A 21,349-nucleotide genomic window follows, 5' to 3' on the forward strand; every position below is an offset into this window, starting at 1 on the left:
GCTGCTGTGACCTGACTCTGGGAGATGTGCTTGAGAGATTTTACTTTCCACTCTTCAGTAGTTTTATTTTATGGGGTTTTCCCTTATTTCAATCATCTAATATTGACTGTATCTTGTAGTAGCAGCTGATGCTATTGCAGTATGTACTGTGTAGTCCCCCCTCCAGAATTTATAATCAAATGCAGTTGTTCTTAGAAATGCCTAAGCAAAGTTTTGGGCACAAAGCCCTAGTGACCTGGACTTTTCAAAGGGGAAAATCTATATGGTAGGAGGGGAAGCTGAGGCTCCTATAAAGCGAGGCAACTTGCAAGCTCATATTGATCAGTGGAAGAATAAAAAAAAAGAAGTTGCCAGATGGGATACCTTGTCGGTTGGAAAGCCCTGCCTCTGCCGTGTGTACTGAAGTAATTCGTCGCTGTTGGCTGCACATTTGAACAATGCTAATTCTGTTCTGGGCTTTTACTGTGTAGCTGATTACCTGCTTGCTGTGGACAGTATGTGTGCATCTTCATCCCTAGCTTTTACAAGAACCAAAATTTTGAAGGGATGTGCAAAGGACTACATTTTTGAAAAATCAGTGTGCGAAGTGGCATATTGATCTATTGTGTAGTTTAGTTCGGAAAGTTAGGGCATTTAGGCAGCTGGGAGGTGTGCTTGCCTTGTATCATAAATGAACTAGTACTCCTCTTTTGGCTTGTTTAAGTAGGCATATGTGGCTTTTTCTTTTTTCTTTTTTTTTTTTCCTTAAATCTTGGTTGTCATCCGACTTGGCTTTTATTCTTCCTAAGAGCCTCATTTTCCACGCAGTCAGACTGCAACATCTGGAAGCCATCTCTTCTTTGGCAGGGCAAGATGTGACAGACACAATGAGGTGTAACTTCTACTTTTGTTATCTTACCTTTGCCTTTTTTAAAAGACATCCAAAACCAAACCATTTTAAAGATGTATGGGAATTTCAGGTGCGTTTTAGCAAAGCTCAGGAATACTGTTGGGCAGAATCATTAGAGAGTAGTAAAAGGTATTTTTCCCTTTAATAAGGGTAATAGTTGCGTTTATTGTACAGTTGATTAATTTTTTCAGTATTTTGTAATGCTTATATCAGGCATTTTAAACCCATGTTTTACTGGACAGAGTAAATCACTAAATACCAATATAAAAACTTCATATGATTCAAACCATGACAGTATATTTCTATTTCAAAATAGTATTTAACTTACTGCATTAAAGATATTGATGTTATTAATGGTACTTCAATGAGTAATCCTATGACTGCGAAGCACTGCAGCAAGCTCTTTTCCTTCCATAGTAGTTGTTCCACATATTTATTTAATAAAAACAGCAGAAGCCCAAAAAATACTTGTAATGAGAGGGGGACTATTTGATGGTGAAGTTGAGGTTGGCAGAGTTATTAGGGTGGTACAGAGGTCCTTGTATGTTACTCACTTTTCAAGTCTCTAAACTTGCGGTAAAGTCTCAACCTTCACTTTAGGTTTTAGCCTGACTTTTTTCATATGCCTTTTAAATAATTCCCCCCCCCCCCCCCAAGCCTGTTTAAGCTTTTCCTTTCACAGCATTAAACTGTGAAAACAAATTTTGCTTTCTGTTTACTGATGTGTGCATTACCTCTGGGGACCTATGTTTTCCATGTACTTGGCTGTTTCCTGGCTGGTTGTCTTCTCAGGTTCTGGTGGTCACCATCAGCTGTTAGCTGGGCTTCTTGTCTGAAGGCTGGTAAGAAGCAAATGGTTATGTAGGTATATGTGCAGTCTGCTATATCATGAAAATGTAGGAAATACGTGTGACAAAGGAGTAAGGAGAATGCTTTGAGAAGGAGCTAAGACTGGGCAGGTGCTTGATGAATTTACAGGTAGAACATGCTGTCTCCCTGCGTCGTGTAGCTCACAGGTTAGGTGCTTACCTGCAGAGCTGCCTCTCCCCTCACAGGTACCGGGTGCATGAGTGGGACCCCAGCGGGGAATCTGGGCCTTACTGCTTGCTTTGCCCCACTGGAGCCACAGAACAGCAGACTGTTGGCTGTGGCACATCCCAAGGGAAGGGTAGGAATATTAGCGGTAGCTGTGCAAGGACTCCAGTTTGCTACTTCTCTTCGGTATATCTGGTCCCGTGTCACAGCAGAGCTCTGCCCCTGCTGGGGATGCACTGACATGGGCAAAGCTCGTCATTGGCTTTGTTGTAAAGGGGTAGCATTCAGCTGCCTCGGATACTGCGTCTAGTGTGACTTGTGTGGCTGCAGGAGGAGTTGATTCAGTTGGCCAGTCCAATGGAGAGCTAATCATGGGGGGAGGAAATGGTTTTGTTTCATAATTTGCTTGCTGCTGGTTCATTTGAATGCTAGAAGGGAGCAGAAACTTTCCTGTGTGTTTGGGGAGTGGGAAGGGAGACTACTGCTTTCAGCAGCAGCTCACAGTGTCAGAAAAGCGTGTTCTGAGTTGACTCTTTCCCACTTAATCAGCAGACTTGTTGCGTGAACTAAAGAGCAAATATTATAAAAAATTAATAACGAGCAGACCAGGGAATAAAAATGGTAGTGTGATGGCATAATATGAACAGCCACCACAACATTGCTTTTTCGTTTTTTGAAAGATGGAGACAGATGTGTGGACAGAAGTACTGTGGAGGGGGTGTAAGAGCTGGAAGTTTAGGAAAAAAAAAAATTGTGAAGAAAGAGACTGAAAAGATAAGACCTGTATAAATTAGGTCATTTAGCTGCTTTGTTGGAGTGTTAACTGTTCAGTGACTTTGGCACCATGGACTGTTATTGTGTGCACGGACCATGTCTCTGTTAGTAAGCATGGAAGAATGTAGATTGATCATGTCTAGTTCAGGTCGTCTTGTAAAGGAATTATAAGACTCATTTATTAAGCAAACAGCACAAAAATAACCACACATCTAAAGGTATTAATTGCATTATTGTTCAGTTTAGTCTTGATTATGCTATCATAATATGATCAAAACTGCTGATACAGTTATAACTAAATCATGTTAAAGTACAGTTGTTACAATACAGAATGCTACTTGAAGTATGTTTTCTGTATTTTACTCAAATTACAGAATTGCTTTAAAGCTTATTGGCAACTGAAATATTAGGTTGTGTAATATTAGTAGAAATAACACACGTAGAAATAACATGCTCTTTCGGGGCTGTAGGGAATGTCATGCAGTCGCTCAAAATCTTGCTTAAAAATCTACTTATGAAGATGAATGCAAAAGTAATATGAAGAAGCATACTTATTTGGGGGAAAAAAACCCTAACAACCAAACCTAATTTTATAAAACAAAAGTTTAGACATATTCTGGTCTCTCAGAAAAGGAGTGAGGGGCATAATGTAGTTGATAACAGCTTTCCCTTCTAAAATAGTTAAGGGAAAATACTGGACATGCTTCTGATCCTTTATTTAAATTTTATCTGACTAGCATTTTAACTGTTGCTGCTGCGTAATTGGTTCTGAAGCATCAGCATCTCTCATTCATGGATGGATAAATAATTCAGGGATGAACTTTAGCCACTCACTTCAGCATCACAATTTTAGAAGAAGTTCTAATTTTCTGAATTAAGAAAGTGAGGTCCTTGGTTTTATAGGTGATTAACTGAATTACAGGGACGAATCAATATATCTCTGAGCAGCCACCCCGCATTTCCAAAATCTTTGACCTGGCCACGTAGCCATTTTTAAACTTTGCATCTCTGCCTTCCCAGAAAATTTATAACTGCTTTACTGATTTGCCTTATAAAACTTCCAGATAATAGACACCAAGCAACAACAACAACAAGTGCATGTGTAGGGAACCCACCCCAAACCAAAACCCACCTACCTGGAAGACCTTGCTGTGAGCTTGTTAAGTAATACTCTAGTTACTGCATTTACACAAGTGTATGAAACACAAGCTTCTGGGACAGATCTTGTGATTCTTTGTAATTTTTGTGTGTGTATATATATGCATATTCTTTTAACAAAGGCTGCTCGCTGAATTACATTACTGTTTGTTTAGCCTATTTGTGCATGGAATAGAAATTGTGAGAGGACAGGTAGCACTCAGCAGCTGCTGATTGCATATGTGTTATTGTGTGAATTGCGCTGGTGAATTTTGTCAGCTTTTGCCAGATCTCAACATTTGGCCAGTATATTTGAGTTAATCACAACCATACCTAAATTAATTATTCATATATTAGGGAAAAATAACCTTTTAAAATTTTAAATCTGTTTTTCAGGGAAGACACGTTTGAGTTCTTCATAGTGTTTCATGCTTAGCTCTTGCTTTTATCAGTCAAATTATTTTAAATAGAAACTCCTCTTAGAGTTGGCAACAGTATGTATGATTAGTGTTCCTGGACTACTTCCAGTGGTTTTTTAGTTCATTAATGTTTTGTTAGCAAAATTTTAAATGGCAAGGTACAGTAAAGGGATATATTATTTCTGCTATTAAAATGTATTTTGAAATTCTTCTGCTTGCTTTTGAAAACTAAATACTGAGACTAGTCATACTACAGCAGCTGTATGCATTTCTGTCTTTGGAAGAGTCATTGAATCAAACATGTATATGCATTTATTTCAGAAAAGATGCAGGAATCTTCTGGTGTATTTATGTAATCTAAATATAAATCTAAAGGAAATGTGCTGCAATATTATTGCAGTTTTAGCAATCTATTATAAAGTTTATTGCACAGAAATAACTAGGTCAACCTCTGGATGACCTGTCTTTTGGAGTTTCTTCAGTTAGCTTTAGGCTAGAGCTCCACCTTGTGATCTTTCAGCAGGATACATTTTCTTTTTATAGTTCATAATTTAATTATGATCTCACAAAGTTGAGTGACTTCAGAAAGTTTTCACAGACTTGAGAGATTTCAGTATCTGCTTGGGAAAATTAAAGTTCGAATTTTGTGAACATGTAAAAAAGAAACAAGAAGAGCTGCTTTTTATGATGCACTTCAGTTTAGATTTAACTTATTAAAATAATCTGCTTATTAGAGCACATTTAATAGATAATGTAGACTTTCACTGTTTGGAATGGCATCTGCAAGAATTGCACTTTCCTCTTTTCTGACTGCACTGTGAGCTTGGTATATTTTAGAAGTTCTGACAGGATGCTTATATGGACCGTTTTCCTTTCTCATTGACTTCCCAAACTGGGTGCTTTGAATGAGTCATCAAGTATGTACATGAAGAAGACATGGCTGGCAGTAGTCTTGAATTTCCAGAAGGCATTTACTGAGATCAAGGATAATGGGGAATGACCAATGCCAGTCTTTTCCCATACCAAAACAAGAACATCAAATAAAATTGGAAAGTGATAAATTCAAAGCAAAGAACATGCCTCTTGGTAGTATGGAGTTTGGCTGTGGGAGTTCTTGTGTGGTATACCATCGCTGCTGAATATTGAGTTCAAAAAGTAATTGGAAATATGAATGGAAAAAATATTGATAAGGGGTTATAAGATAGAGGGACAGCCTCTCTGGCTGAAAAAAATCCCTGAGTTATTTCTGGATGCCAGGAAGGTATTCAGGGAAAACATTGCTAATAAGAACAAAGCAAATGTGCTCTTCCTTGGGCAGCTTCTGTTGACCGCTGCCAGAGAGGGCTTACTGGGCTAGGTTGACCCTGCTGGTTGAGAATCAAAAGTCTGTGTCATATTCTGGATGTATGTAAATCTTTTAAAATTATCCTTTACTGGAACAAATGCAAGGGGTTTTTTGGTCATTGCTGGAGTTTGAGCTTGACGCTGGAGATCCCTTACAGTCTTACCTCATATATTCTTGCAAGGCATTCATCTGTAGCTACTGTTTTCCATAATAGCAGTGTATAGTTGCACTCATGAGGGCCAAGTTTCTTCTTCCTTCAAGAAAAACAATTCTTGAAACGTAAATCTTACAGCTTAACACTTCAGCATCTAGCAAGAACTTGATATTTCTTTCCCATTTTATGAGGTGATTCTGACCAAACAAGGCCATGTTTTCTTTCATCTTTTGTTGTTTGTACTAAGATGAACGGTTCTTACAAGAAGTTCAAGTTGGTATAAACTGCAGCCAGCTAGTTTTGTCAAGTGATATATTTGACTTGTTTGATGTAGAGAACGTACACTTTAATCATTTAGCCATCCTTTTTCATAGTTTTGTTACTAATTTTTTTCTTTAAAATATTTCTGTGATTGTAAGAAACTTTATCGAGAATTTTTGCAAAATTTGATAGGACAATAGATTTGCTTTTCATAAAGGGAGCTAAAAATAAGTTAATTCTGTGAACAAGTGGTTAACTTGCTTTGTTTCTCAGTACTTTCAAATTTTATGGAATAGGTAATTTTAGTATTGTAAATAGGTAGTATTAATGAACCATAATACAAAATTTGGATGTAAGCATCCTGATTGTTACTTTAGTGGATGTGTTGCTTCTCAACATTGAAAAATGTAAACTAGAGAAAGTCAAATAACGTGTTGATAGGCAGGTGTAACTTGAAACTGAGCAGTGTGGTTTTTGAAGTTTACATCTTTGCTTTGCACTGGAACTGAATCACAAGCATGCCCCAAAAAGGACTTGTGTGGCTGGATCTCTTTCTTTTCTTTTTTTTTTTTTTTTCTGTTTCTCTTCTCCTCGCAGCCCCCCCCCCCCCAATGACCAAGGCACTGAAGTGTGCTGTGGTATTTTTTGCAAGTTCAAGTTGCTGATAGGAATCAAAGCAAATCTTTAAAAAAAAAAAGTGTGTATGTATAATATAATCCGAAGTGTAGAGCATATTGATACGTCACCAACTGAGCATATAGTTTTACAGACAGCCTGGATGGTATAATAGCTCCTTGCCACTGAAGAAGGGAGTTTTACTCTTCCCTCCCCTGCTCAGTCTTGTGTTTCCCATGCATTGGCTCTGGATACCTGCTGTTGAACCAGTTTAACTTGATAATCCAGGGAAAAAAATTCTTGAGGTATATTTTGCCCATTTTATTGGGGAATTGAATTGGGTGATACTGAATGGTAGAGCCTGCAAAGATAAATGGCTGGGGAGGGGATGTTACCCTGCCTGTGTATGACTGTTTGCTAAAGAGAGTGTATAAATGGAGCAGGAGAGGATGAAACGCACCGGTCATGTGTCCATGTGGTTTTAGAGAAGCGAGGAATGGGGTGACAAAGGTTGCTGCCATTCTGCAGCAGCAATGTTTTTGAAGTTTTTTATCTTCTACTGTGTTCTGGATGGAACATGCTTTAGTAGTTGCAGACTATCTTGAGATTCACCAGCTTATCTCGAACCTCCTCTCTTTTTGCCACTAGTTCTTTCCACTCTGGTTCTCTGCTTTTATGTAATTGTGTGAAATGTGAAGAAAGAGAACAGAGTAAGTTCAGAGTTTATGGTTTCTCTCAGCTCTCTAAATTCTGGCAGCTACAGTGGCCCCTAGCATTCAGAATAAGCACTTGCAGGGGAAAAAAAAAAATGTACGGCCTCTATCTACATGCTTGATTGAAATGCAGTCTCTGAAACATAGCTACCAGACATTAAGCAACATGTGCTTAGCATGCCAAAATTAAATCTTTCCCTCAGATACCTAATCACTCCAGCAAGCTGTAGAGTCAGCAGACTTTGACTCTGAAGGTTTTTTTCCTTGCTATTGTATCTTTGAAATACCTGAACATCGTGATTTCTTAATTCAACTGTATAAAAGTTAGCCTGGGGCAGACAATTGACATAGAAGACTTCAGCCTGCATGGTTAAATCTCGTATTTGAAGTATCCAGTGAGGTTTTTTCCCCCCCTTAAACATATGAAAATTAGATAAATAACAAAATTTATGAATAGGTGACAATATTATAATTAAGTTGAAAATCAAGTATTTCACGATCTTATGTTTTCTTGATAAAACACGATGCTGTTTCTGATGTTTTTCTTTATAACATGTGGATAGTATTATCTTCCTTGATATTCTTCAGAGTCTTGTCAAATGCTTTAAATGTTAAAACTGGTTTATCAACTCTGGAAGACAGGGAATTGTGAAACAGCTGGTTATAAGAACTTGTTTATAACAAACTTATCTTTATGGAAAAAGTCATGGAAGCTTACAAATTGGAGATACAAAGTTGGTAAATGTAATGTCCTTAAATGTATGCATACTGTGCTTTAAATTTAACATCTAATCTGGTTTTGGTTTGGTTAACCAGAAATATCCTAGTGTTGGTAAGTGTGGGCTCTGCAGTGCATGGTGTTACAGTTCAAACTTAAATCTAGAATAGATTTAAAAATAAAAGCTATTACTTGCAAGGTGTTAATGAAAACCATTCCAGTTTGCTCATCCTATTCAGAAAATGTTTGTTTTTTTTTTTTTTTTTTCCAAATGTTTCTGTATTTTATTTTACTGTGATGCTTTTGACATTTGTGGAGGTACTTTGTAGTAAGACCATGGGAGGAGTCAAAAATATAAAATCTTTAAACAGGAAAAAGCTTGGCTGGAAACAGAGGGTGGTGTGATCTAAATTTTCTGTGTTTCCAACTTTTTTACCCCTTCATATGTGGAAAAATTTTCACTGTATTTATTTTTTTACTTTATTATAGAAGTTGTCCACTACAAAGGAAGAAAGAAAAGTAAGCTTGTACTTCAGACTGGTTTTTGAATATCTTTCTAATACTGTGGTGTTCCAGAAGATGATAAAGAAATGATAGCAGCTCCAGAAATACCAACTGATTTTACTCTCCTTCAGTAAGTGTTTTAAGTATTTGTAGTTTCATTTTTAAATGTACTGGCTCTTTTTAGTGTTAATACATATGGTTGGTTTTCTCTTGGAAACAAGGAAACAAAATGAGGGAATAGGGTTCTAGATTTTTTCCTATTGAGCTGTTGATAAAGCATTGTTTGAATTCTTTCTTGAGTGTTCAGCAGTAATTAAAATAAGTATTTTAGAAGCGCTTAATTATTTTAAATCAGTTTTTAAACACTGCTAGTAGGAAGCCATTGTGACAGACACTGTTTTGTTTGTGATGTACTTCTCGGGATTTTGTCTTTCGAAGTGAAATGTTTGAATGAGAAACTCTTCGATTAGGAGTAGCAAAAAAAGTTTCCTTCATTAAAGCCTCTTTATAGAGAGCGAGAAAGTAGTTGAGGTATTTGCCCTTAACTGGGGCGGGCTGCCTAATATTTAAGATACCTAGTGCCAAAGTCTTAGCTTCCCTCAGGCGTGAGTTCCTTGGTGTTTTTGACATCATTTTATTAGCTCTCTAGTCTTCCTTCAATTTTTAAGAAACAGACATTTGCATTTCCAAGATTTAAAATCAGGTATAGATTACACTTTGGACAGAGAAGTAATTATTTTAAGCAGACCAGAAGAATCCAGTTCCTCATCTTTTAATTGTCAAGAAATTGGCATGAATACATTTCAACAGACTGTTGAAATGAATTAAATTGGTATAAAATCTAAAAAGATACAAAGATGCGGTTTTGTATCAATTGGTTGGTTGTGTGGTTTTTTTTTCCTTTTAATGAGAAATAAAGGTAAATTGGAAGATGGTTTAATATGAAATCCTGTTTTTACAGCTGTTTATAATGGGTTTTTACTCTGTTGGTACACGTCATTGCTTAGTGAAATGTTTGGAATTTGTGTTCTATTCTTTCCTGTGAAAATAAGAACACCTAGGACGTTTTGAAGAAGTATTTCTCACCCTGCCCCCCACCCCGGTTGGAGACTTTTTCAGTCCATATCAGAGTACATAGTCAACAAAACCAGAAATAGCAAAATACATGTTAAAAGGCAGAAAGCTCCTTTCAGACACTTGCAATAGCAAGAGACCTTAAGTTTCTGGATTGTTTTAGAATGTTGTAAGTAAATACATAGGAATGGGTCTCCTGTGCCCCCAGTCATCTTTATGATTGCTTTGTTAATTGAATCAGGAAGTGTGTATCAGAGATTTGTGATAGCAGCTGGAACTCATCGTACTGCATGTGTGTGTTAAAACAAGAGCTAGTAGCGTCATTTAAGTTGTATTCTACAGGAAATGTAGAAGTGAAGCATATATAAGCTAAGCATTCTCTGTTAATAATTCAGGTGATTTTACCTCCCCCCCCCCCATCAATGTTGGCAATAAAGGATTTGTATATCGATGCAGCATATTTTAACGATGTAGGAAATTAAACAAATGAGGAGTTTGTATATTGTTCAACATCTTTTTATCTTATAAGCCTAAACAGAGCTACAGGTTATCTTTCTGATGGAGAAACCTCACCTAAACTTTTTTTCTGTACCTTTCAACTTAAGTGCATACCTCTTAACTACTTATTTAGTTTCTAATAGCATGAAGAGATCTGCTGAGACACTTTGGTTGTGAGGGAAGGTGGTGGTTTCTTTTTTTGCTGTTGGGTTTTTTCCCCTCTCTTTTGTTTTGTTTAAGTATTTGTGGCAGATATTTATAGTGTTCTTTGCTTTTTGAGATGGTGTATAGTTTGTCACATGCAAAAGCAAGGTTCCCAACCTCTTGCTATTTTCTACCCACCTTCACATCTTTTAACCTTATTCTGTGGCTTTCTTCACAGGTAGATTGTTTGGAGGAGGCAGGGTAGGGTGGTTAAACCATGACAGAGTGTGAGGATATGCTCTGATCTGTTCCTTGACAGTAGACAAACAGAAGAAAAAAGCAGTTTCACTGTTAGAGTTGACTTGCTGGACTGAGAGCATACTGTGACTTTATGTAGTATATTTAAGAAAGTTTCTGATGAAATGTGTAAATGGTTTGTCTTTTTATCCTTGCAGGGAGTCTGAAACACACTTCTCTTCTGATACAGACTTTGAGGATATTGAAGGAAAAAACCAAAAACAAGGCAAAGGAAAAGTATGTTCAGTTTATAGGGATACTGAAACACTTCTGCTGTTACGAATTGAAGAGTTCAGCACTTGCTTTGAAGCTGAATGAGCTAGGAATATTTTCTGAAAATGCGAGTGTTCTGTGAAGAGAGTTCATATTTGTATTTGCATTGAAATGCTTCATCTTGAGTATTTGCATGATATTTCCTTAGTGCTATGAAGGCATAAGGGAGGTAGAGGAGAAAAAGATTAGCTTTGATTTGATTAGTCTCTCTACATGTGTTCCATCCTATACTTAAATTTGGTGCTAATACAGTCTCTTTTGGTTGATGTCATTAATTCTGGCACTCTCTTAATTTGAAAAGTGAACAGAAACCAATAATTCCATTAAAAGGAGTTTTTTAGTAAGTTGCAGACAGGAGGTTACGCTACCCGAGTGGGGAGGTCAAAACCCAGTTAATAGCCCTTCTCTCCCCTCATCGGCCAGGTGTCCTCCCCACTTGGGTGGCACCCGCCCTCTCACTGCCTTGGCACCCACCACATGCCGCTCCTTCACTGCCGTGGTGCAGGCAGGCTGCTGCACGCCGGCTGGCCTGGGCTGTGACCTCCTCGCTGGGCACCCCGTGTGCCTGTACCGGTACAGAGCACCCAGTCATTAAGAGGTCGTGATAAATAGTTTTATACAACAGTCATTTAATTTCTGTTTACATTTTTTTCTTTCTTTCTGTAAGTCATACTTGATTTGGGGAATCAAATACAAAGACACCTGTCTGCTCTTCCTCACCCCCACTTGCCAGCGTGTGCTTAAATTAAAAAACAAAAGGTTAATGAATTGCAGAGGAGACTTTGTGATGTGTGTTAAGGAAATTGCCATAGCTGTTTTAAATAAAATCTGTATAATCTGTTTTACAATTTAAACACGAGAAAAATCTTTGTGTCGTACACCGTCACTAATCACATTTTTAGTTGCTATAAGTCTTCAAATGAGGGAAGGAGGACATAGTACCTGTAGAATTCTCCTTGGTCTTTGTATCAGTCAGGATCAGTTATTATTCTCAACTTTGGATTTTAAATCTGGTTCCTGAAGACAAAAGGCCTTGTGTATAGTTATCATATGAATAGTTGTTTGTTTGTTTGTTTGTTTTTTAATTACTATGTAATACCCAAATAAAACTTCTTGTGCGTGTGTGTGATTGCAGACCTGTAAAAAAGGAAAAAAAGGACCAGCAGAGAAGGGGAAAAGTGGAAACGGAGGAGGGAAACCTGGTGGTCCGAATCGGATGAATGGACATCACCAACAGAATGGTGTGGAAAACATGATGCTGTTTGAGGTAGTTAAAATGGGCAAGAGTGCTATGCAGGTAAGATTTGGCATATCTCTATGACTTGAATGAATATACAATTTAAATATAACAATATTTTCCTGTACATACAATTTCATGAAATGAAGCCTAAAGTAAGTTTTTTTCCTTCGATTTGTAGTTTTTAGTTCCAGATTAAGATTTTTTAAAAAAGCGGTTTTGCATTGTTAAGGTTTGAATTTGAACAAACTGATTTTTCATTTCTAAATGTCAGGCATGAATAATCACATATATAATGAAGAAATTCAAACTATGATTCAAAGTGAATTTTCAGTATCCTGAACGAAGAAAGGTTATTTTAGATTACATGACTTTAAAGTCCTTTTTGTGTGGCTGTAACTAAATACAAATGTGGTTTATGCCTATAGTTGTCGTAGAACTCAACAAGAAATCTGTAGTTTGTAGATCCTCCCAGAGCTTAGATTATCTGAAAGGAAATAATTGCTTCTCTCACCCAAAGTAAAATCACTAGCTGCAACTTAAGGGCTACTCTTTAAGTTTCCCCTAAGTTGACTTTGCTAATGTACCTTGCAACACTGTAATTGGGTGGAAGTTGGGTCAGGAGATTTTAACCTGTTAGAAGTCTCTGCATTAGGCACTGTCTCCACTGCATTTACTAATAGGACTGAAGTCAGTCTATTAAGAAATTTAGCACTCTGTGTTTTTTTGTGTGGGTTTTTTGTGGGTGGGTTTGTTTGGGGTTTGTTTTTTTTTTTTTAAATTCAGTTAAATCAGTAAAGCTTGACTGTGTGAATCTTCCAGTGGAGAGAGGGTTAAAGTGTAAGCCTGTCAGCCATGAAGCCTTCCTGCTGACTCACTCATGTGACTCCTCAGCAGCCTGGAAGAAAGACTATCTTTGGGATTGAAAATCTAGAGTTTACAGCTTCTGTGATACGCATGCAGAAAGCTGGGTCTATATGCAGTCCTCTCAAGATTTGCAGGCTCCTGCATTAGAGCTGGGAACCTTGAAGCCTGAATTCCTTGGCAGAAATTTAGTTCAGACTTTTAAAAAAGAACAGACTACTTTGATGTATTTGCACAGAGAAATTCTGATACTTCCGTCATTTGTTTTGTTCTGCCGTATTTCAAAGTGGATGGAAAAACTATTTCTAACTGTTGCTGTGTGTGCTACATTTTCAGCCAATTATCAGCGGTTGTATCTTCATGAGATATAACTGTTTAAAATGATATACAGTCAAAATCTTTTGCTTTCCAAGAGCAAAATGGACCTTTGCCAGGCCTGATTACTCTGTTGAATTGGGGAATTGATACCTGGGTAGAGTGAATCTTAGTCAATATTTTTTGGTCAAAATTAAGGAAGAAAAAAATTCTCTAGAAAAATTCTCTTAGAAAAAGTATTTCTAAACTAAAGCACACTTCAGCACTCAGTGTAAAAAGTTTTCTCTGTGGCCCTCAGTGCTTGCTTACCTGAAAAGATTTTGAGGATAATTTTTATTTTATTTTAAATTCTGTTCCATACCTTCTTCTGAGCTAATGTCTGTTCTCTGGCAAAAATAGGTGGTTCATCCACTGAGACAAAACGTTTCAAGAAACTACTGTTTTGCTGGAGGTTCTTTAAAATAAATAAATTCTGAAAACAAGGCTGCCTAACTGAAATATTTGTCTCATTCCTAGCATTATCCTGTTTGTGCACAGTGACCTTCTTTATAAGCCTAATTTAAGATGTTTCCTAGATTATTTTCCCCCCCTTCCCACAGATCAATCAAATCAGTACTAGTTTGTAGGTTCTGCTCCTACTGGGAAGACTGTGACAGTTTCACTTTGAATTTTTCATTCTTTTTGTCTTGCTGACGGAAGTTGTGCATTATACTATAAACAATCTTAAATTTAGGGAAAGAGGGAGTTAGCTCTCTCTCTGTTCAGAAATTTTTCTGCATGGCAGTATGTTTTACTTGTCCTCACAGCATTATTGCCTGTGAGAGTAGGCACTGAGAAGAGTACAGACAGGAAGCATTGGAGATGCTGCGTAGTCCAGTTGTCTTTTGGAAGTTCTGAAGTATTCCATCGTATCTATTTAGAATGACACTAGATTTTAGGGCAGGGTATCAACATATTAAAAAACTCAAAACTGAGAGCTTGTTGCTAAAGTGAGTCTCTTGTGCCTGTGTTAATAAATTAATTGTATAATGTATGTTTTTATGATTTCTGCAGTAGATGGATGGTTTAAACATAACTGCATGTAAATTCTGTTTTCTCAAAACCATTATCATAGTTTTCCTATTAATTTGCTTCCCTTTAAGGTTTTTTAGTAAAATGCTCTTGTTCCTATTTGGTTTAGTGAATACAGAGTAATTAATGTCCATGCAGTGTAGGGCAGTGCTGTTCATCCTGTTATGGCTAATGTGTGTGGAGCACAGTTCATCAAAGGAGCAACATTTTTGAAGAGTATAGGGAGTTGTAGGTGTTGGAACTGAAGACCTAAATAGTATCTTCAGAGAAGTGTCGCTAGTGGCGGGGGGGGGAGGGGAGAATGCCTGCTTCTGTAAAATATACTAGTTATTTTTGCATTCTTCCTCAAAAAAAGTTACTGTAGGACTATATGGTATTCCTATGCTTTATGTTTAGGTGTCAGTTTTGTACTTGTATATGTATATAGAATAAAATGAGTTATTTTCTTGAAAACTGATATTATGGTGGTAAAGGATCATTCAAACATTTTGTTCTGTATTAATCAAAAAATCACAGAGTTATTTATGGAAGGAACAAGAATCACTTACTGGAAAGCAGTTAAATAACACTGACTGTCTTCAATTTATGAAAACTAAAAAGTGCCTTTATATTTGTTTCTTTTCAGTCTGTAGTGGATGACTGGATCGAGTCATACAAACATGACAGAGATATAGCACTTCTTGATCTCATTAACTTCTTTATTCAGTGTTCAGGCTGCAAAGGTAAGATGCTGAAATGTTTAGTCATCCATTTAAGTAATATTATAGTATGATTCTCATTCTTTGCTTTTATACTACATATGCTGTAGGACTGCTCCATCCCTGTGGCTAGTTTACAATACTGGTACTTAACACTTATTTCATCTTCCTCTTCTCCTGCTATTAGTTCAGAAAACCATCTCTCTCTTTTAACGTTGATAGTTTAGCTTGTTCAGTCTTGGCGTTCTAGTTTGAATTTATCTACTTCTTATCATTGAGTGTTTTAAGATTGTTTCATAGCCTTTGTAGAGATGCTTGATTTAAAAGATATTATGGACAGCTTCATGGTAACCTGTCTACAGTAAGACTGTATTTCCATATTTTATTTTCTTCTTTATTTTCTGGTTTTCTTTCCTCATTTCCACGTCCTCCCTTCTTTTTCCCCTCAAGAGGAGAAGGTAACTTACCCTGCAGTGTCACTGCGCTTGGTAGAGTAGGACTGGATGTAATTTGTTCTGCTCAAGCGTTTCTCTGTCCTGATAAACTTTTAATGTGCATAAATCTCCAGAAAGCTAACGGCGTTCCTCAGAGGTTATCCATGCTTTCAAGAGCAGTGACCTTTTGATTATTGTTACAAAATAAAACTATAGAATCTTTGAATGCTTTCTGAGATGATCCTTGTCATGAATTTTGCAGTATAGTTGCAGTAAACTTCAGGAGATCTATTTGTTTTTTATATCATTTGAGGCTAAGACAAAATAGAAATTGCATGAAATCACTGTGTTTATTACAGTGCAGAAGATAATAAGTAGCAATAGAACTGTTCAAAATTGTCTTACACCATTAGAATCTTGAGTCCTGAAAGGTCACTTCAGATTAGTGTAGTCTCTCGGCTGATGAAGAGGTCTGGCACAAGTATCTTTGACTTCTGAACACGAGTGAATGAGGAAATTCTAGATGTGTGTGTACATGTGCACAAACACACTTTTTAAAAAGAAGAATAATAAAAACCATGTATATTAAAAAAAAGAAAAAGTATTGGTGCCAAGCGCTTGTTATACACGGATGCTAAAATAAAAAATGTGTAACTTCTTTAAAAATACATACATAATCTGTAGGTTAGCTGAAAATTGATCATTTTTACATTGTAGCAGGAGGCATGTCATCTGTCATCTACCTCTTTCATATTAAAAGTGCTAATAATCTAATATCTAAATTGTAGGAGTTGTTACAGCAGAGATGTTCCGACATATGCAGAATTCTGAAATAATCCGAAAAATGACTGAAGAATTTGATGAGGTAATTTAATGAAGTGCTGATAATGTATTGGCATTAATTTTTAATTTTTTTTATTTTACCTGTCCTAATCTTACTGGATCACGTTGCTATAGGTTTCTTTCAAGGGTAAGCTCAGCTGCAAAAATGACAGGACTTTTATGAATGAAAATCTTGAACTCCCTTATTTCACTGAACTTGTAAGACTAGGAAGTAAAGCTCTGCATGTGTATAACTTGTTTTATTAATGGTTTAAGAAATCAGTATTGACTTTCAGTTTTTGAATAGTGGGAACTCCTACTACTGTGGGGCTGTGTGGGATGCCTCCCTGTTCCTGCTGTGTATGTAAGGCCTTTAAGTCTTCTTTAACTTTTAAAATGGTTGCTAGATTTATTTCTATGCATTCATTAATCTACAAATCGTGGAGATATGAATTTGATTATTCTGCAATTGAAGACTAATGCTTTGCCTTTCATGGGGATTATAACTTTTTTTCCTTTAAATTGTCACCAACTTTCTGTTCCACTGAGTGTTGGGGTAAATGAGATGTGTTGGTTTTTTAGGTGGAATTTGTTTGTTGTTGTTTTTGTTGTTGTTGTTGGGTTTATTTTTGGGTGGTATTCCTTTCACCCTGTCTTCCAAAGAACTTAAAGGTAGCTTTAAAACCTCCTCCCAAAATTTGTCTAATATGGGAATAATTCACCTCCCCCCCCTGCCCCCAACATCGGTAATTTGAACAGAGGGGGAAATGTAATATGTTTTTGTTTAAAAGGATTTTAGTATTGCTTAGAACTATCTCAATGCATCAATAGGTTTGATTACTATAAGGCAATATTGTATGAAATTTATAAAGCTTCAGCTGGGACTGTTTGTTCAGGTTTTTTTATCACTATGTTATGCTCACTCTTTCTTGTAACAGGATTCTAATGAACAACTCTCAGATTTTTAATCCCTTTTCATGGATACTTTCCTCATTTTCGAGCTGTAATGTTGTTTAGCCTCTTAAAGAAGCTGATCACAGAAGCACTGATACAAATGATTGTCAATTTTTTTTTTCCCTGTCATTTTACCATTATTTGAAAAGGTTCCCAAATCAGGAGAGAAACACACATTTGTTATATTCAAGGTGTAATAGTAGGTCATTTTATGATTTCAGGAATTTTCAGTCTGGTATGTAAGCATCTCCCTGCGAACTTTATTATGGTCCTGAACTGAGTGTTCCTAAACATGTCAACTAACTGTTCATGTGATGGTTCTTTTGTTCTAGTGTAACCTGAAGCAGATTTGTAAGGGGTATGAATATTTTTTAGGGAGTAGGACAGAAAGAAGAAATAAGTAGTTATTTCAGTATATCTGGTTTTTTATGGTAGGACTTGTAGAGTGTTGTTTCTGCATATAACAAGGCCGAGCTGCAAAGTAGATGCATATTTGTGGAATCACGTTGTGATGTATCGTTTTTATGGCATCGGAGATCTTGGCTTTAAAGTTGTACCCATCTCTTTTTAATCTTTATTTAATAAAATAATTTTTAAGACATTTGAAAGAGTTTGCTGTTTCCCTTTTTGTTTTTTAATAGGATAGTGGAGATTATCCGCTAACTATGGCTGGTCCCCAGTGGAAGAAGTTCAAATCCAGTTTTTGTGAGTTCATTGGAGTACTCGTCCGACAATGTCAATATAGCATCATATATGATGAATATATGATGGATACTGTCATTTCACTGCTTACGGGGCTGTCAGACTCACAAGTCAGAGCATTTCGGCACACTAGCACACTGGCAGGTCAGTGACTTATATTTATCTGTGTATTGCTTCCATTTTATGTTTTGTGTTGCACAGGAAAGGATTGTTCTGGTTGAACTTCTTGATATTTGACATTCAACTCATGTTCCATTGTGTGATACAGTTTTCATCTAATGCAACTTGTTTTGGTACAGCTTTCTTATCTTGTCTTTATTGTTTTTTCATTACTGAAAAACACAGCATTATTTTAAAGCATTCTTTACCAGCTGTCTACTACTTAATTTTTGTTAGCTTTAGTCTAGTAGAAAAAGTAAATAGAAAGGAACTTCTCAGTTGATTCTACAAGTTTGTCTTTGGTCATAATAAGGGTGTAGGTATCTTTTTAACCTCAAATGCAGTTGAAACTGTTTATGCTCTGCATTGAGTCAAACAGGAGTCATATTTTAGATTGGATGCAATTTTTACTACAGATTTAAATTGTGCTGTATATTGAGGCCATGGCACAATGTAAGTGAAAGCAGCATTTCCATTCATTGCATTAGAAATAATTTTAAACAACGCTTCATCAGTGATACAGTCGCTGAATTTCCGTATGGTTTTAAGTAATTGTCCTTTTTATGTGATTTTTTTTTTCCCCCCAAATCTGTTAAGTTACAAAGAAATCCCTTATGAGTTAAGTATGGAGTTTTTTAAATAAATATGTCATTATATCAACAAAGGATAAGCTTCTTAAATAAGGAAGTCCTAAACCTGCGTTGATTAATGAAGAAGGGTCTCAGATGGCATTGTGCAGCAGTCCAGTTATCTAAGGCTTGTTATAGCAATTTTAGTCTGAACAAGGTGAATTTAGACTGTACGTGAAACTGAGTTTTTGCCACACTGGAAATTGTTCTTGTTAGCTTCACTGGAACTGGCTCATTTACAGCTAGCTTCAGTTCTGACTATCTGATCAGTTGTTCTATTTCATCGATCAACTCTCTTGAATATACCTTAGTACAGTGCGCATTGGGCTGCTGGTGTGAGACTCCCACTAGCCAAGGCATTTATGACAAGAGAGAGGAACAAAACCTTTTATTTCAGGAGATTATACTGATTCTGCTGTATCATCAAGTTGACTGTTGTACCGTATGACTAATACTAATTTTAGTTCTTAAAAAACAAGTTTTTACTACTTTTTTTAATTTGAGTTGTGCCTGAAGAAAAGTTGCAGAAGTTGCCCTGTTGCATGTTAATTTGTCACACAAAATAATTTTTATCAGTAGTCTGTTTGCATTTGTTCGCATCAGTAGTCGATTCTGTTGATTTTGTGTAATTACTTGTGCATTTCCTATGAGATTACAGTTTGTATTCTTGAAGATTGTGTTTTATATGGGATAGAGACAGCCAACAAAATCCTTGTATCCGTATTTACTGTTATTTGCAGTAATTTTGGCTTCTATGATTAGCGCAGACTTGTTCTTTTCATCTTGATACCCTTGGAGGTCACTGTGTGTGACGATATTTCAATGTATCTGCGTGTCTTTATGCCTTACTCATCAACTTTATGCTAGTGATACACACTTAATAATGTTCTGCGTGTGCTCTGCCAATGCAAGCCCTTTGTCGTGGTTTAACCCCCAGCCAGCAATTAAGCACCACGCAGCTGTCTCACTCCTCCCCTCTCTCAGTGGGATGGGGAGGAGGATCGGGTAAACAGTAAAACTCATGGCTTGAGATAAGAGCAGCTTAATAACTAAAGTAAAATATAATACTAACAATAATAAAATAATGATAATTGTAATGAAAAGGAATATAACAAAAAAAAGAGAGAGAAATAAAACTCAAGAAAAGAGAAGTGATGCACAATGCAATTGCTCACCACCCGCTGACCAATGCCCGAGCAGTGATCTACCCCTCCTGGCCAACTCCACCCGGTTTATATACTGGGCACGACGTTCTATGGTATGGAATATCCCTTTGGCTAGTTCGGGTCAGCTGCCCTGGCCATGCTCCCTCCCAGCTCCTTGCACACCTGCTTGCTGGCAGAGCATGGGAAGCTGAAAAATCCTTAACTCAGGATAAGCGCTACTTAGCAACAACTGAAACATCAGTGTGTTATCAACATCATTCTCACGCTAAATCAAAACCACAGCACTGTACCAGCTACTAAGAAGAAAATTCACTCTATCCCAGCCGTAACCAGGACACCCTTTCATGCCTTTTTGTTACAAAAGTTCATAAGAAAAGCAAGTATACTATTGACCACCTCCTGGTTTCTGGAATAGGCATATTTGTCTGCACCCTTTTTAAAAGGGTTGATTCAGAAATAAAAGCATGCAAAAAAATCGCACTCCAGTGTATTTTACATTTTGGTCAGTTCTCTGGCTTCTACTTGGCTAATGTCCTTTCTCTCCTTCTGCAAATAAAGGAATATTTAAAGAAAACTGTCCCTCGTTAAAATTAAGTTGAGGGGAAGAGAATGGTGCGATATAGTGGCGTTGGTTGTCAAGACATTTCCTTTTAAAGAAAAACTTCTTGTATGTTTGAGGTTGAATGATTTGGTAGTATCAGTCTACTAACTGATTCTAATAATGGAATCCTTTTAATATTTCCTGGGCTATTTGTAAATCCTACATTCCACCTTCATTTTTTGGAGGAAGCATATCCTATATCTCAATTAAACGATAATGCTAATAGTATTAAAAAATTGACAGAAAGAAAAGAAAAAATGCCAGTGTTTTGTGTTGATAAGTAATGATGCAATGCTTAATAAAATGCTGCTAAAGTTTGCGTATCAAGAAATTTACAGTGAATATATTTTCATAAATACAGAAAGGGTTGCCAGGAGGAGGTGTCAAGATTTTTGTTTATCATTTTTCTTAGATCAGGGAACCTTTTAAATAATCCTTATTCTTTTCACTTTTTTGTAGCCATGAAGCTGATGACTGCTTTAGTGAATGTGGCATTAAATCTTAGTATTAACATGGACAATACACAACGGCAGTATGAAGCAGAACGAAATAAAATAATTGGGAAACGAGCTAATGATAGGCTGGAACTCTTACTACAGAAAAGAAAGGAGGTTAGTGCAACTATCTGTAGCTGGTGTGTATAGGATGAGTGTTGATAAATGATAATTATTAATCTTGTTCTGTAATTTGTTTTTTTGTAAAGGTAGTTATTAGTCCCTCTGTTTCATTCTTTAAGTTGTTCATGTTTAATGTTTGAAAAACTTAATTACTTTGAAAGGTGCTTCTTACCGTCTGGTTTTCTGTAAAAAGAGATAAATGTAGACTTTTAAAAAATTTTCAGATAGTG

General features: G+C 36.6%; 1 protein-coding gene across 4 annotated transcripts in view; it reads left to right on the forward strand.

The window, feature by feature from the left end:
* STAG2 (stromal antigen 2) overlaps window positions 1-21,349 on the forward strand; it is an 82,385-nt gene that overhangs the window by 29,891 nt on the left and 31,145 nt on the right. For all 4 annotated transcript variants that reach the window (XM_050901538.1, XM_050901536.1, XM_050901539.1 and 1 more), the window contains exons 2-8: window positions 8,550-8,694; window positions 10,736-10,814; window positions 11,986-12,147; window positions 14,963-15,059; window positions 16,258-16,334; window positions 17,887-18,091; window positions 20,962-21,113. In XM_050901538.1, coding sequence (XP_050757495.1) covers window positions 8,651-8,694; window positions 10,736-10,814; window positions 11,986-12,147; window positions 14,963-15,059; window positions 16,258-16,334; window positions 17,887-18,091; window positions 20,962-21,113 — 816 coding nt within the window. In that variant the 5' untranslated portion in view covers window positions 8,550-8,650. The remainder of the gene's footprint in view (window positions 1-8,549; window positions 8,695-10,735; window positions 10,815-11,985; window positions 12,148-14,962; window positions 15,060-16,257; window positions 16,335-17,886; window positions 18,092-20,961; window positions 21,114-21,349) is intronic.

This window comes from Gymnogyps californianus, chromosome 9 (assembly GCF_018139145.2).
Source record: "Gymnogyps californianus isolate 813 chromosome 9, ASM1813914v2, whole genome shotgun sequence".
Lineage (NCBI taxonomy): Eukaryota > Metazoa > Chordata > Aves > Accipitriformes > Cathartidae > Gymnogyps > Gymnogyps californianus.